General features: G+C 39.7%; 1 protein-coding gene across 8 annotated transcripts in view; it reads right to left on the bottom strand.

Moving 5' to 3' along the window:
* IQSEC1 (IQ motif and Sec7 domain ArfGEF 1) overlaps window positions 1-16,002 on the bottom strand; it is a 616,154-nt gene that overhangs the window by 192,148 nt on the left and 408,004 nt on the right. The window contains exon 1 of one of the 8 annotated variants that reach the window (XM_075939729.2): window positions 14,750-15,176. The exons of the other annotated variants lie outside the window; for them this stretch is intronic. Coding sequence (XP_075795844.1) covers window positions 14,750-14,817 — 68 coding nt within the window. The 5' untranslated portion in view covers window positions 14,818-15,176. Of the gene's footprint in view, window positions 1-14,749; window positions 15,177-16,002 lie in introns of those variants that run through there. 8 annotated transcript variants of the gene reach the window in all.

Here is a 16,002-nt window from a genome sequence, read left to right as displayed (position 1 = left end):
ATCTAGAAACACAAGGACTTTGAGATGCAAATTTTCATTTCCAAAAGAAAACTGTCTCTAAAATATTCTAAATTCAGTTAAGAAGCACACTTTAAGTCAACAGCCTGACATCTTCATTACGGTATGCTGTTCAATAATATCATTCCATAGCAATTAAAATGAGTCATAATAAGAAGTGTCCTTTATTTCTCTAGCTGTCATTGGCAATAGCCTTTTACAGCCAACCTCAACTTACTGGTGGTATTAATTACTAAAAATGTCAAATATTTTTGTCAAGATGGATAATACAGTAATATACATAAAGACTTCAGATGATCATTTTCTTTCCCCACAGTGAGAGTAAAACTGAACTATACTAAATTGCTTTGTCATCTTGCATTTATTTTACTTCTTTCATTTTAGTAAAGATCATATTCATTGTTGCTTTTGCCTCCACTATTTCTTTTCCATTATTTTCTATCAGTCAAATTCAACACTTACGTGCTACAGTAAAATCAAGCACTAGCTTAATTCTTCCTAGGAAATCGTAGCAAAAATCCATAAATATTTGATTAGGACTATAACAAATTGCCTTAACACTGGAGGGGGAAAAAAAAATCAGTGGAACATGATGGGGACGCATCTGGTAAACGGGTCATGTATAGATAGCGACCATCTGGGATTTGAACTTTCTTCCTGACCCATAGCCGGACAGTGTCTGTTGTTATAGTTGTTTAATTAGAAAGATCTATGTTTGGAAGAGGAGGAAACATGTGCAAATGTGTGCCAAAAAACAAGATACTCTAGCTTGAGACCTGCATTATCCGCCATATGCTTTTCTTCTTTTTTTGAGTGCTAAATAAGCAACTTGCAATATTTATATTAATTTGGAGCTATAGCTTGATTAAATTTAGCTTCTTTCACTCTTTAACAGCAAATGTTGTATGAGACATGGGTTCGGAAAATCCTCATCTCTACCAAATTCCCCTGACACTGAAACTCATTCAATAGAAGAGCAATGACTTTATTAAATGTTTGTGTATTTTAATGTGAAGAGAAAAATTCGACATAATTTGTTACTCTGTTAGGAAAAATGTCATTACAGTTGAGATCCAGGAACCACTAGTCAATGTCACATAAAATTGGCATGTCATTTCATCAGAGAACAATGACTTTCCGCTGATGAACAGGCTTTACCTTTAAAAATGTTACATTTGAATTTAATAAAAAATATTCAGACAAAGTATCCATATGGACTATAGATTTTCTGTAGATTAATATTTTTAAAAGCCCACAGGGGAATGGTAACACAGTAAACAAGTTTGTTGACACATGAGCTGAGAAGACTTAAAATTACTATAGGCAGAAGATAAAGTTCAAGGTATCCAAAGGTTGTGGGTTTTTTTAGCAACCCTAAATGCACTTTTTCTGCTTTTATATTATTTACTTCTCTTTAAAAAAAAATCACAAGCCAGCAACAATGAATAGATTACCTGACTGACATCCAGAGCTCCCATGTGTTTTGAAGCTTTGTGGAAGTTGTGATCCCATTAGCTGAATTTGGACAACTTAACAGAACACTTCCTTACCCCTTTCCATCTCCCAGAAGATTTTGACACACTGAAATCCATCTTTTGTGCTTTTGGGGACATGAAAAATTAGGAGCTGCTATGGAAATGAGTTAGATTGATGTCCTACGTCTTTTTTGTTTATCATCACCCTCTCATCTATCTTGGATATGTACAGTTCATTTGCACCCTGAGGACAAAAAGGCATGTATTTTTCAATGCCCAAATGGAGGTTTAGGTGAACAATTCTGCTTATTAATAACATCATGATCAATTGAATAGTAATGGTAAAGGCCCCAGACTGACACAACCAGATGTTAATGGAAGAAAAAATTGCCCAGCATGATGATGTTTTGAACCGGTACTGAGAGATGTCAAGCCACCTTCTAATAGAAACATGTAATTTCAACCTTTTTCATCTTTTTACTATGTACAAAAGAGGTCTCAGAATTTCTCTCTCCTTCTTGTTCACATTATGAAATTCATACTTTACTTAACTGTTTATTTGTAATATTCTATGGACAGTTGGAGAACTACAAGAGTTAAGACATCACAGATATCAAGCCAGTAGAACCCCACTGTACTTACATTGGTACATTCAGCAACAGCTGAATTCAAATTTCTGGGGAAACGGGAGTGAAGCTCTTTACTTAAAGTGTATTGAAGGCTTTTCTCAGGGTTGAGCAAACAGAAGAACAAAGACTTGGTATTCCTTAATTTCTTAATATTATAAACCCACCAAACAGTAATTTTTCAATCCTGGATATATAGCTAGACACTAAATAATTACTTCCCTTACAGATGACCCAAAGAGGGGGGAAATATTGGGTTTACATTAGTAATATTTTTTACTGTGTGCAGTAAAGGAACATTCCATCCATTTAAAATCCAAACTTTAAACAAAGCAGAACAAAGCCAGATACTAAAACCTCCAAGATTTCTCGCAAAACTAAGGAAGCAAGAATTTATAGCATGGCTAAACTCCTGCTAAAGATGAAGGGTAGGTGCAGAAATGACCATTCTTAGTTTCTGGGGATTTTTGTTTTAAAATTGATTAAATTGTGGACATTTAGGGGCTTTCAATTGACTGTCTCTCCTTTGTTCAGGTAGATCCATGTATTATCAGGAGTGGTGGAGCTAACGAGAGCTGTCATAATGGCCCCACCCCTGCTCCTGATGTCCTTTCTTAACAATGCCAATGCTTTTAGTAACAATTTTTTGTGGGTTTGTCAGTACGTGTATATGCTTTGGACTTTGCAGTTACAATCAAATCTGACCATGGGTCATTTTTACTTTGAAGCAGGTTGCAGAGTTGTGCAACATGGTATGTCTAGATTTTATGGTTTTGCTGGCAAAGTGCGGCCTAGCAAGGTTTCTATAAAAGGTGTTTTTTTCACAGGATTGGAGTAGCTGGTAGGCTTTGGCAGCATGGGTTTAGACTCCCTTCAGCAGCATTGTGTCTCCTTATCCCTATAGAGATTAAGACTTTGTCCTTCCCTGTAAGTTTGGCACCAGCTCAATTTCAGTGCAGAGATGGGATGGATGCATGAGCAGATCTGATCTCTAGTGTGCAGCTCAGTCGACTGGCCTTTGAATAATGCAGGTCCTAGTAAGTACTCAGGTTAAGCATATGGGCTAAAATATAGGAGGATCTGGTTTCAGGGACTGAAAGGAGAAGAAGGTTATTGAAAAAAAGAAGAAATATCCTGCTGTAAGATTTTTTTTAAAATACTGAAATTACTTAGTGAAAAATCCTATAGGTCTTCTCAATGACCCTCTGCCATTTATGGAAGGTTTACACTACAGCCTAGGTCAATATCATGTCACTCAACGGTGTGAAAAAGCCACCCCCGGAGTGACATAAGTTTCACTGAGGTGGAGCAATTATTCTGACAGGAGATTGCTTGTCAGTTGTACCAAAATGCCGGATTTTTAAAAAATGAAAGCATGTACTTTCCACAGAGTCAACAAAAAATCACTTAACCAGAGGCCATTCAAAAAAACCTCAAGCTGGCCCATTTCTTAGGGGAAATAACTCATACTTCTCTGATATGAAGCTGATTGGTAATGAGGTTCAAACAATGGGATTTGACAATAGCGCTATCTTGGCCTGTCCAAGCAAAACGTGGGGTTAGTGGTAAAATGGGCCTGCATGCATTTTGTGCGGGTCACTGTTCCAGACTTACCTGAAAACATTGGCTCTTTCAATATAAGATGGATGACTAATATTAAAGGCCAAAGATGGGGATCTAGGGCTAGTGGAAGACAGAGTTTACCGGTATCCACAGTTAGCAAACTAAGTCATTTATATTTAGCATCCTCTGTACTGGAATAATACACTATCCATATGCCTAATAACATATCCTGAAGACACCATCTGTCAGAGCTAGGCCAAGGGTTAAAGCTGGTCAAAACACAGGACATTTGAGGAGAAGGGGAATTTTCTTCTGTTGAAGTTAAAAACAAACAGCCACCTCCCACATTATGACAGACTTTTCTCACCCTTCTCTAGTGCAAATGCCTTCAAGAGTTCTGTCCAAGCAACTGGCAATAGGAATTCGCAGCTGATCTTAACTGCAGTGATGGAGCCTGGAAGGAGAGGGAGTTTCTCAAGTAACTGCTCCTCACATCATTTTCTAACAGATATTACCAGCCCTCTGGCAGTCTAGGCAGAGCACTGAGCATAGGCCTATGGTGGCACACTCCATTACAAACAACAGGCATAAATCTTCACACTCTTTTACAAACCATTGATTTCCTCTGAAACAGTGCATCTAAATGCACGATTACCAAACAGAGGTGAAAATTAGGGAAGCAAATGAGTGACCTAGCTGTGGCTGTTTCTAATCCATGAAAATGCAGGCTGCCCCACAATGTGACACAACAAACAGAACACACCACCAAGATACGCATCAGAATTATTAAAACAAGCTGCATGTAAATAATGGGTTTCAGGAAAGCTGAATATCACTGCTTCATGTCAGGGTAGCAATTCTTCTCATGTAATTTACAAACATGTTATTGCTCCCAATGCAATCAAGCCCCATTAGATCATCAAAGTGGCCCCCAAATGATATGAAAGAATACTTTTCATTACCATGATGTAACAATAATAAGAACTTATTAAAGGCAAAACACCATGTCTGCTGCTAAGATTTCTCTAAAAGAAATGTGTGCCTAAATCGAGACCATATTTTAATTGATCAATTTCTGGCATTCATATTTACAGATGTCAGTACACCATCATGGAAATGTTTCATACAAGCAAGTCTAATAAAGCAAATAGTATTCGCTATTTCAAATTCTGCACAGAATTATTTAACTAAGCAAACTTGTAGTTGTAAAGTAACTAAATAAATGTCTAGCTTTTGCTTTTAAACTGCGTTTGTGGAATATAAACAGCCCCAGAACCGCTACTCATTTAATAAACCAGTAAAATAAATCTCATCCTTTACTTTTTTCCTTTAAGCTGCCTAGTGGTAAAGAACTACATTTCAAACATTTCAGTTATTCTTTAATTCTCAAACACCTGTTTATAGCAAGAGAAAATAAATTCATTCCTAACTGAAAACTGAGATCAAGACTCTACTTACTACACAAATTCTTGTTGCTTTATTATAGATACAAGGGAAAATGATTGGTAAGTAGATATCATATGCATACCCCTCCCAAAAGCTCCTTATATGCATCTTTCATTATGGTATGCAAAAACTCAGACATCAAAAACAAGAGATTAAACAGAGAAGCAAAAATCTCTATTAAAAAACTAAGATGATGAATAAAAAAACCTTTTCCAGATATTAGCTGATGTATTGAAAAAGGTACAAATTTAAACATTGCAAACTTATAAAGAGAACATTTTATTGCTTACCTCCTATTTAATAAAGTAGGTCCTGTCATTACAATGTACATCTATTCTATACCAATAAAACTACCAATAACTATTACATAGATCTGTACTCACCAATTACATAAAAGCAATCCAAATTCCTCCAGGAGAATGTGAAAGACAGCTATGGAAGCGCACACTCCCCACACTCACCTAGTTTATTCTTTAGTCACTCCGAAAATAATCCCATTTAAACAAAAAAAGTTTTAAATGTAAATGTCTCTACTGGCATTTAGTGCTGGGAAGGGATCCTACACAATGCACTGAAATGCTGATTCAAATTACAAGATTAGTAAAAGGAACATTTATCTTCAGGATTTCCTAAAACATGTTAAAAATAAGAAGTCCAGGAACTAAATGATTGTGCAATTTAATATTAATAGCAAAGGCAGAGAGTTACAAGGACATGCCAATATTACTCCGAAAGGATAATTTTAGGTGACTTGAAGAGCAGTGAAGCAAATCAACAAACAGCAAAGACAATGTGTTAAACACTAAACATCCCAGTACTGCCACATGCAGGTGTCCCAATCCTATCTCAGGAAAAAAGGAAATAAAATCTTTTTAATGTATGCATCAGTTGCATGAGCGCATAAAACCATTAAGTACCTGAAATATAATTTAATTCCCCTATCCCAAAGTAAGCAGTTTTACCAGGCTAGTATACTGTGTCTCTGCATCAACAAGCTCTTCTGAAAGGCTCTGTGTAAATAAATAATAAAACAGTTCCTGTTAACTTCTCCAGGCAGCTTGGATCAGCTTTCTGATGTCTAGGGTTTCATTGCATAACATTAGTGTTCTGTTCCATGAAAAGACAACATTTCAGCATAATTTAGGCTAGGACCTTGGGCTGTCTATCCACAAACTTGTATCAAATAATAAAATGTGTCTATTAAAATCAGAGCAATTATTTTGGTGGAAGTGTGCAAATATTCTTTACTGAGAATAAAAGTAGTTAACGTTGATTGAGCTAAGCTCTGTGTTTATTTCCATACACATGGCACTCACCCCTGATCTGCAAATCTTTAGCCTTGAACAGACTGTTAATTGTGTACAAATATGCCAAGGGTAATGCTGTTGCAACATGGATTAAAGACCAGTGAGTATTATCCAATTTATTTGACTTGCTCCCCTTCCTATGCATGGAGCTTTGGATTCCAACGAGAAATGAAGTCTATCAAGGTGGAACTGTGCAATGATCATTAGCACCACCACTCTAATCAGAAGATCTTGAAGTGCTTTACAAATATTAAGGAATCCTCAGTATGTGTGTTAATTATATCCATCCCACACAGGGGTAAAACAGGGCACAAAGAGGTAAGTAACTTTTACAAGGTGTTAATGGTTTTGCTGAAGTTAGAGGTCAAAACAGTAGCCAGCTGTGCCAGTTGCTATCTCCTGCTTTAACCACTATGGGTGCCTACACAGCAGGGCTAAAGCTGAATTAAGCTACGCAACTTCAGCTACGTCAATTGCATAGCTTAAATTGAAAGAGCTTAACTCAGCTTTTGGCACTGTCTACACAGCAGGAAGTCGAAGGAAGAACTCTCTTCCTTCGACTTCCCTTACTCCTTGTGAAATGAGGGTTACCCTGAGTTGGAGCAAGAAGTCCTCCATCTCAACATTATTTCAAAATAAAAGCTTGTCGTGTAGATGCGCACTATGTTATTTCGGAATAATGTTAATTATTCTGAAATCACACTGCTGTGTAGACGTACCCAAAATGCTTCTACAAATCTGTGGCCAGCCAGATTATTATTTCCATAGTAAAGCTCACCAGAGGTGCCCACAGTTTATTTTTCCACAAGTGAAGGTAGAATTCGGGTCAGCCTGCTCTCAAAACACCTGGGTCCCTAATGGAGTGGAAGAAATTAAGAGCTAAGAGTAGTTAAAGCAGAAGAGCCAATATGATGATTCATACTGAAACAAGTCTACAGTAGAGGGTGCTGCTGTTTGCAAAGATCAGTCACTACATTAAAATTTCTTCTCTAGACCCCTATATATAGAGACATTATCAAAAACCAGTACATTTTATCCAATTACATTAGCATTCTGAATCATACTTAATACAGGGGTTGTATCCACCGACATGCCTAATATATAACAGAATTCTAAAGACAAAAACTTGCTTTATGCTTACCTCACGGTATAATTTATTTGTTATACACCCTCAATGACTTTTTAAAGATTGCATACGTGTTGTGTAGCTATTGGCATTGTCAGGCTAATCAGGTTTTCCAGCTCAAAGGATGGTTTGTGCTAAGATAATTATGGCTTCACTACACTGAAAGAAGAATACTTTTAGAAGAGCTATGTGCTGAGCATGAAGTTACAAAGATGAGAGGGTTCAGAGCTCTGAATGGCTCAACCATCTTTGCTTTCAGAATCCGACACTAATTTAAAAACATCATCAAAGGTACAAGTTCGTGAAAAAACGGACTAGTACAAATACAGTAATATAGATTCTAGAAGTCTGGTAACCTACATGAAATACTAGTTTGATCTAGTGATATTGTACATCCTAATACATTTACATTTCCAGGAATACCTACTGGTGTTTAGCCTAAAGCCAGGAGATAACTAGTGGCAAACCTTTAATATAATATCGGGCAATCTTAATTATAGGCATTGCTATTCGTGCTACCGACAATAATAGCACTTTGAAGATGGAAAGTGCTGCATATATATAACATGAACTAGGTCACAACCACTATAGAATAGTGATAGAAATGTAGCCGTGTTCAACAACCACTATAGATACTGTTATATCTATTGTCAAATGGAAATTAAGGCACACAAATTAAGATTCTGATCAGGTAACCTATACACACTGACTGCATGCAAAAGTTAAATATGAGTCACAAGATTACGCTTTGTGTAAATTGTGCAGAGCCAGAGAGAGAACCGGTGTCAGAGTCTAAATTATAACTCATGAGTTCTTGGCCTTTGGTCCCATGCTTCAACTAGGTCTCCACCTTTGATCTAATATTACGCTTTGACAAAGTCTGTGTATTTTTCTTCACCATGAAGCTTTCTATTTTCCATTATTTTTATTATTGTATTGTTTTGCTGCCTTGGAGCAGTGCAGCAGCCACTGTGACCTTCAGTCACACCCGACCACGTATTCAGATGATTATTTAAAGGCATCAGAGCACCTTTGGCAAAAGAGGTGTGAAGACAAAGTGAAGAATGAATGGCGCATGTCATATCAGAAGCTACCCAGAACCATTCACTGAAACAGAACTGGAACAGACACTAGTAGTGGGGGGGCTGACATTGCTGGCCCCTGGGCAAAGTGGGGGCGTAGGGGCTCTACCTTAAACTAGGACATGGTGAAGTTAGCGGACTACTGTCGGATTTGGCACTTCCTGTCGAACATCATGAAAACAGTCTCCAGTTTGTTCCATCTGAATCATGCTAGCGCAACCTGAGAAGTGAATGTTTATCTGAGGCCAGGTCTACACTAGACCTGGAAGGTCAGACTAAGGTATGCAACTCCAGCTATGTTAAATACATAGCTGGAGTTTGCTTACCTTAAGCTGAGCTTGGTGCTGTGTTCACCGAGGGAGGCGGATGGAAGCAAAAGCTGTCATCAGCTTCTCACGACTGCAGAGTACCAGTGCTGATCCAAGCCACCCTCAGCATTCAATTTAGCAGGTCTTAACCAGACTCACGAAGAATGCAAGAAGACTGATCTCTAGTGTGGCAAGTGGCGACGTGGCCTGAATGGTCAGACGGTCAAGCATGAAGTAGAACCGGTCTATCTAGGGTTGACCTTAGACCATGCCCACCTAAGGAAGACAGCAGCTAAAGTTAAGGGGTGCGACAATCTTTTTAGAAAACTGGCAGGTTCATCATGGAGTGCTCATGCTCCAAACCTGTGGACTTCAGCTCTTACCACCTCGTATTTGCTGACAGAGTAGCATGCACCAGTATGTACATCATCCCTGGCACTCTGCATCCGACTCCTGTTGGCTCCCAGTTCTGAGCAATATTTCTCCTCCTCCTATCAGGCGAGAGGTTGCCACTGGCAAATTACTGGAGAAAGTAAAGGTCAACTCAAGCTTGCCGCCGCACAATCTCCATTTTAAAATACCAGTCACATGCTTGCCATCACATTGCCCATTAAGGTCTCATCCAACATGGCCAGATGTTAGGGCAGAGACTCTCTGGCAAGAGGAATGGATATCTGTTACAATTTACAACCAGTCCCTTGCTGCTGATCTCATAATCTGCCTGCCTGGTTTTGACCTTCTCCATTGCCAATGGCCCCTGTTGAAAAGGTTCTAGACTGGGCAACGTTTCTGTGAAGCCAACCAATACCACTCGGGCCTTCGTGATAGCCCTTTGTGTCACAGATGCAGTGCAGTGAAGATGACACATATTATCAATGAATGCCTTCTGACTAGGTTCAGCAGTGGTTCAGAAGAACTGCATCACACCCTGACGATGCCATGGCTTGGCTAGAGGACTATGCACACACCAAATAATATTTGTTTAGGATAGTCCCACCATGAAATGTGCTCAGCATTTTCTACTTTATTGTGAGTTGTGGAGACTCAGCACCCCTAGGAACAGGCTCACACTTTATTCAGTTGTAGGGACAAAAACCTCACACTCCCAGTCCTCCTCCCTTCTATTCTAGCCCTACTCTTGTGGATAGACTTACTGCAATCCACATGCATCTTGGGCGTATCTAAGCCCAAGAGAAAAATATTAAGTCACTATTGCTGAGAAGTGTTCTTTTGTGATGAAATGAAAAAAAAAAGTCAAACTGTTCTTGTGTCACTACTTTGACAAAGGTATCTGGAACAACTGAAAATAAAGTACGATGACTGAAATCAGGATGGAAAGATGGAAAATGTGGGTCTGGGTGGTTGAGGATGTACCATGACAACTCACCGACTGAAAGAACACATTTTTACTTTTTCCAGATGTGTGGAACATCGAAAACAAACTATTGACTACTTTGCTCCATTACTTGTAACTGGAACTTTAAGATGCAATCTGAAAACTATGTGTTATTTTACTATAAACCCTTCATTTGATTCTCTGTGGCTTGTGGATTTGCTGACTCAAATAGTTCCAGTCTGCTCCTCTAACCACTAACCCCATCCTTCTGAGTAAGCTAGCATATGGCACATTATTAAGAGCTCTAGCAATTTAATAGGTAAATGATTTTAACCCAGTCCTGATACAGTACATGTCACTATTTTCATACCTGTCTGATTGTGTGAAAATACAGTGGTCATAACAACTGGGAGCATAATAAAAAGGTTAACTGTATACTAATTAGATATTTGCTTATATTATGCAGCCAAACTGTGTAAAGGTTCTTAAAAGGTAACACTAAGTTAAATGAATAGTGCTGTGTTCTGCATTAGCCACAAAGGCCACTTTTATGTTTCTTAAGGTAAGTGTATACAATGGAGCCCTCTTACAGCAGGGTTTTTTTTCCATCTCTGCAAGTGGAGATTCGCTAGAAGAGGAAAAGATTCTTTATTTAGTAAAAGATTCCTTCCTGTTCCACCCAAGAGTGGCAAGAGGTGCGTCCTCCGCCCTCTCCACAAGGCACTCTGGAAGTCAACATGTTCACTGGGGAGTGGGAAATATCTGTAGCAGGACCAGCCCTTTCTCACTCTTTGATGGAAGCTGCTGCAGTAAGACAGGCAGAGAAATCCTTCTTTGCTCCTCAGTCAGTAGCAGGGTGCAGCAGTTCCCAAAGTACTGGGTCACATCCCGCCTTCTTGCAAATTATTCTGAAGGGAGCGGAGGGAACATCAAGGTCACATACCACCCATAGTACATGTGCCGCAGTTTGGGAACCCATGGGCAACAGACCAGAGGAGAGGCAATTTAGAATCTTTTTGGGCTGAAGCATTTGAAACCTACTTAACAGATAACTATTGGTGCGTCCTGTCGGAATTTCTTCAATAGAACCAGATTTTAATGGCCTGAAACTTCACAATGAAAATTCCTTTCATGGACTTGCCATGTACTTCCTGTCATGGCCTTTTGCTGGGGAGCAGTCACACTTGGAGACCTCGGCATTCCTTGTGCGTAGAGGTGGGCCCCACGCTGGCATGGTCACATCTGGCAGGATGGGAGCATTGGGGCTGGGCTGACCCAGGGTATCTAGATCATCACTGACACAGGACCCATAGCCAGGAACCCCTCTAGAAGGGATGTGGAGGAACAGCAACAACCTCCCTCTCTGTTGCCTGAAGTGCCAACTGCAGATGGACAGACCTATACATTTAGTCTGAATTTTTCCCCTTCTGCTGTCCCTTGTGTGGGGCAATCAAATGCAACCCGGAAAGGACAACAAGGATAGGCCTACACTACAATTTGATATCCCTGGCTGGTCTGCACCAGCTGCCTTGGTCTCAGGCTACACGGCATCCGACTGGGACTGCAGCCCAAGCTCTCAGAACCTCCCACCTCACAGGATCGTAGAGCCCAGCAGTCTATATGGCATTTGAACAGCCCTGAGAGCTAGCATCAGGGGGTGGGAGCCAGCCACAGGAGTCTACCTGCTATGTAGACATAGCCTAAGAGGGTTCTGCCGTAGCTGAAAGGTGAGGAGGAGTTAGGCAGCTGAGCATATTTTGAGGTACTGCTATACTGCTGGGTTTATTATTGCTTTGTATGAAGTACTGTGCAAAGAGTCCAGAAAGGACCGAGCCCCAGTAAGCTCAGTGGAGGTGTGTATAACCCCACAAAGGTGCTGATTCTGTAACGCTTGTGCATGTGCTCAACTTTGCTACCATTGATTTCAGTGGGACTTCTTGTGGTAGGAAAGTTACACACGTGCATTAGCGCTTACAGGCTAGGGGCGGTAGGCAGACATGATCTCTGTCCTGACATACTCACACTCTGATTAAGGAAGTTCCAACAAGGACCCAATCTAGCCTTCACTGAAGCCAATGGGAGTCTTTCCATTGACTTGAATGAGCGCTGGGCAGGACCCCAAATTATTGTGTAGAACACCAGTATTTATTTTTATGATTTCTCACTTAGGGCTTGCCTACCCACAAACACTGTACTGCTTTACTTATCCCCGTGTACTTAATATGGCTTAAGCTCCTTAACATGGTCACAGTTGTAGATGCTTATGCCAGTATAATGTAATCCTGTAGCAGAAGAGGAATACGGTATATGTTACAATACACATTTATATTGGTATAAGTGCATCTGGTCTAGGAGCTGAACAAATTTAGCTCTCTCAGTTAAAAACAAAAGCAAAACACACCAATCAAACAAAGCCTCACATTCTAACCGAAACAGTGAAATCGGTCCAAACATGGTGTGTAGATACCTGGCAGTGTAGCAAGAAAGCTAGGGCTTTCTCCCAATTGTAGATACTCAGGACACTACTAGACACTCCCTTATTCCATCATGATACACTGCTGCAAGCGAATCCTGCTGTGCTGGGACATAACACGATTCAACCTGGGGTTAAACTGAGATGGGACCTCACATTTTCCAAATCTGAGCCTACCACATTTCCTGCAACAGCTGTCCTCTGAACAGAAGGAGGAAAAAAAAGAGAGAGAGAGAAAGAGAAGGAGAGACTGTTCCTTGGTGGGGATAAATAAGAGAAAAACAGGATGGTACCTGTCAGCTTTCTAAAGAGAGGGTGTGAGAGCTGATTTCTGAAAGAGAATATTCTTTTTTTCTTTGGGCTCTCTGATAATCACAGGCAGCACCTCCAACGAAAAGAGGTTCTAGTTAACTATTAAAACAGCCAGAAACCTCATAAATAATGCTCACAGAGCTACGCAAAGAACTTTGCTTTGCACGGCACTAGTTGTGCCAATGTAAACTGATGTACATAGAAGCATTTCCAAAAGTAATTAACTTGATATTCAGCCTACATATTCTACATAAACAACACTAAATGTCCTGAAGCAAGAAATAAAAGTGGCTATTTACTGATAAGCATGACTTGAAGGCTGTATTTTAAATAGTGTTATCACTACACTCAAAATGCCACAGAGATCAATTAAGCCCTTCTGATTATTTTTCATAGTTTCTGCATTATTATTTATAATAATTTCTGCATTATTAAGAGCATAAACTGGTATTTTTCTTATGAATTTTGCATAGGACTTTTCTTGAGCATGCCTAATGTTATTGGGTCAGGGCGAATGTTTGTGCCATGAAGAGTGCAGCTCTTGTACGTAAGCACAAGCCGGATTCATTTCAGACAGCTACTATCCCACTGCCTTCAATCCTCACCTCAGAGAATCTTTAAGAATGATTTTGTTTCCTTTGAATCCTCTATTAAGATGGTCTTTGCTAATCCACTCCAATTTCTGTAACTGTTGTGGATCAGGGGACCAGGGTCCCCAAGGCAAAGAGGTTGCAGAGACCTCTTTCAATTGTTGTGAAAATTCATGTAGTAATCTAGGCTCTAGACTGTTTCTATGGCTCTGTGAATAATTACAATGTGAAACGTAGTAATTATTTAGATTATGCGATTCCTTGAGGGAGGTTGGCACCACAAAACACACCATTCAAAACATACAACCCTGCTGCATAAAGAAATTGTAGCATAGAAGGAGTAAAGTGACTCACTGTATTTAAATATATATATATTCTTTGTCACTGCGAGAACACACAGCCACTGAGCTTCTCACTTTAATGGTTTAATTCCCAGCATAAAAGTTGCTGGAAATCAACAGCAACTGAGTTTGACCAGGACCACGCAGAATGCCAAGTATGAGCCGCTCAAAGAACATGAGCAGTGATGCACAGCACCCACAGCCTGTTACTGGACTAAAACAAGCTGCCTTTTCACATAACACAGACAGGTAAGACAGCTCGGCGCACGACAGCGCTGCCTATTTACAACTCCAGCTTCTCATTCTGGAGTCTTAACTTGTCCCTTTTCTGAAGCAAACACTGTTTGTGGCATGCAAAGGGCACATGCAGGAATCGGGATAAGAGAGCAAAATAAAAACAGAAAACTGGCAAATATGTATGCACCCAAGATTTTCTTTCATTTTCCAACATTCAACAACATTGAGAATGGGCAGCTACATGGGGAGATTCCCAAGATACAAAAAGCAGGGCAAAGCCACTTTTCCTTCCAGATCTGTTACTGTAATGCTATACTATACGTTCAAAGTTTTTTGGGAGGGGGTGGGAGGACCAAAGAGAGGAATCAACCCTAAATGATAATATCCTATAGCGCAGAGATAACGAGATTGCAGTCCTATTTTATCCTATCGGAAGAGATCCGTTTGTAAACACATGCAACTTTAAAACTTCAGTCCATGCTTGGGCTCTTAAAGAGGTTTTACTGTACCTGATTGTCCGGACAGAAATGCAGTACTTCCACATCAGATTCCACATCGCACTGCCATCTCCCTTCATGACGTGCTTTGAAGTGTTTGTGAAATCAGAGAGATTCCAAGGAACAAATAAGTTCAGCAGGCATAAGACAAAGTTAGTCCAAGGTTCATGCAGCAGCCAGGCAGTGAATCATCATCTCTAAATGATTCCTCAGACCTCCACTCACTTAAACAAACTAACTTGCAGAGCGAAGCCAGCTTTCTCATCTGAGGTCTCAAGTTACTGCCTGCATGATTTACAAGAATTGTTGTTTATATCACTCACAAACCAGAGAACATTATTAAAGGCTGTTTGGAAAGGAACAGGCCATTGTCCCCAATGGTCAAGTAAGGGAAAACCTATGTAGCACTCTAGGAAAAAAATTGCCTAGTTCTTCCACTCTAAAAAGTAGTTTGACTGCAAAGCCCTAGAATACAATTTAATAAACCTTCAAGTGCTTACCAAATACACCCTAAATCATACCGTTGAGACTGCATAAACGCCCAACTGTCTGCAAAATATCATACTTGTCTGTCAAAATTTTTAGTGCCAAAAGAAGTAATGAGTCATTTTCCAAAACTGTCCATGAACACACACAGCAAACATGAACTTTCAGTGGAGACTGTGTCAACTATGAGACTTCGCTTGTAAGTTACAATTTCAAAATGGAGATTGGCAGTGATTGAATAAAAAGGGGGAAAAGCCACCCTTTGTGCACATGGGATTCACTTATTGCTCTATGAACTCTTGAACTGGAAAAGGCCAATTAAATTTATTTTGCGTGGCTACAGACACCCCTTCCAAAGCTACAACCACAGAAGGTTAACCTACAATTCCTGAGATAGCAACAAAATTAACCATTTCCACTGTTATCTTTTTAATAGCAAGTGCACGGGTTTTGCTCACAGTATTCTAAGGATACAGTATGGTTCAGTCGACAGACTACTGGACTATGATTCAGGAGATAGGGTTTCTATTTCTGACTCTGCTGTATGCCTCCTGAGCAGCCTTGGGTAAGTTACTTCATCGCTCTATGCCTCAGTTTTCCCATCTGTAAAATGGGGATAAAGCCTCTATCCTTTGTAAAGCATTTTGTACTTTACTGACAAAAATGCTAGGTATTATTTTTAACATTTATATAGCACTTTATATAGACTTCGATTAAACCTAGATATATCTCTGTAAAAATCACACTATATGTAAGTATTATCTTACTTTCACTAGTGG

This window comes from Pelodiscus sinensis, chromosome 11, assembly GCF_052426305.1.
Source record: "Pelodiscus sinensis isolate ZL-2025 chromosome 11, ASM5242630v1, whole genome shotgun sequence".
NCBI lineage: Eukaryota > Metazoa > Chordata > Testudines > Trionychidae > Pelodiscus > Pelodiscus sinensis.
The sequence above is the reverse complement of the archived record's forward strand: the minus strand, read 5'-3'. Positions and strand labels throughout refer to the sequence as shown.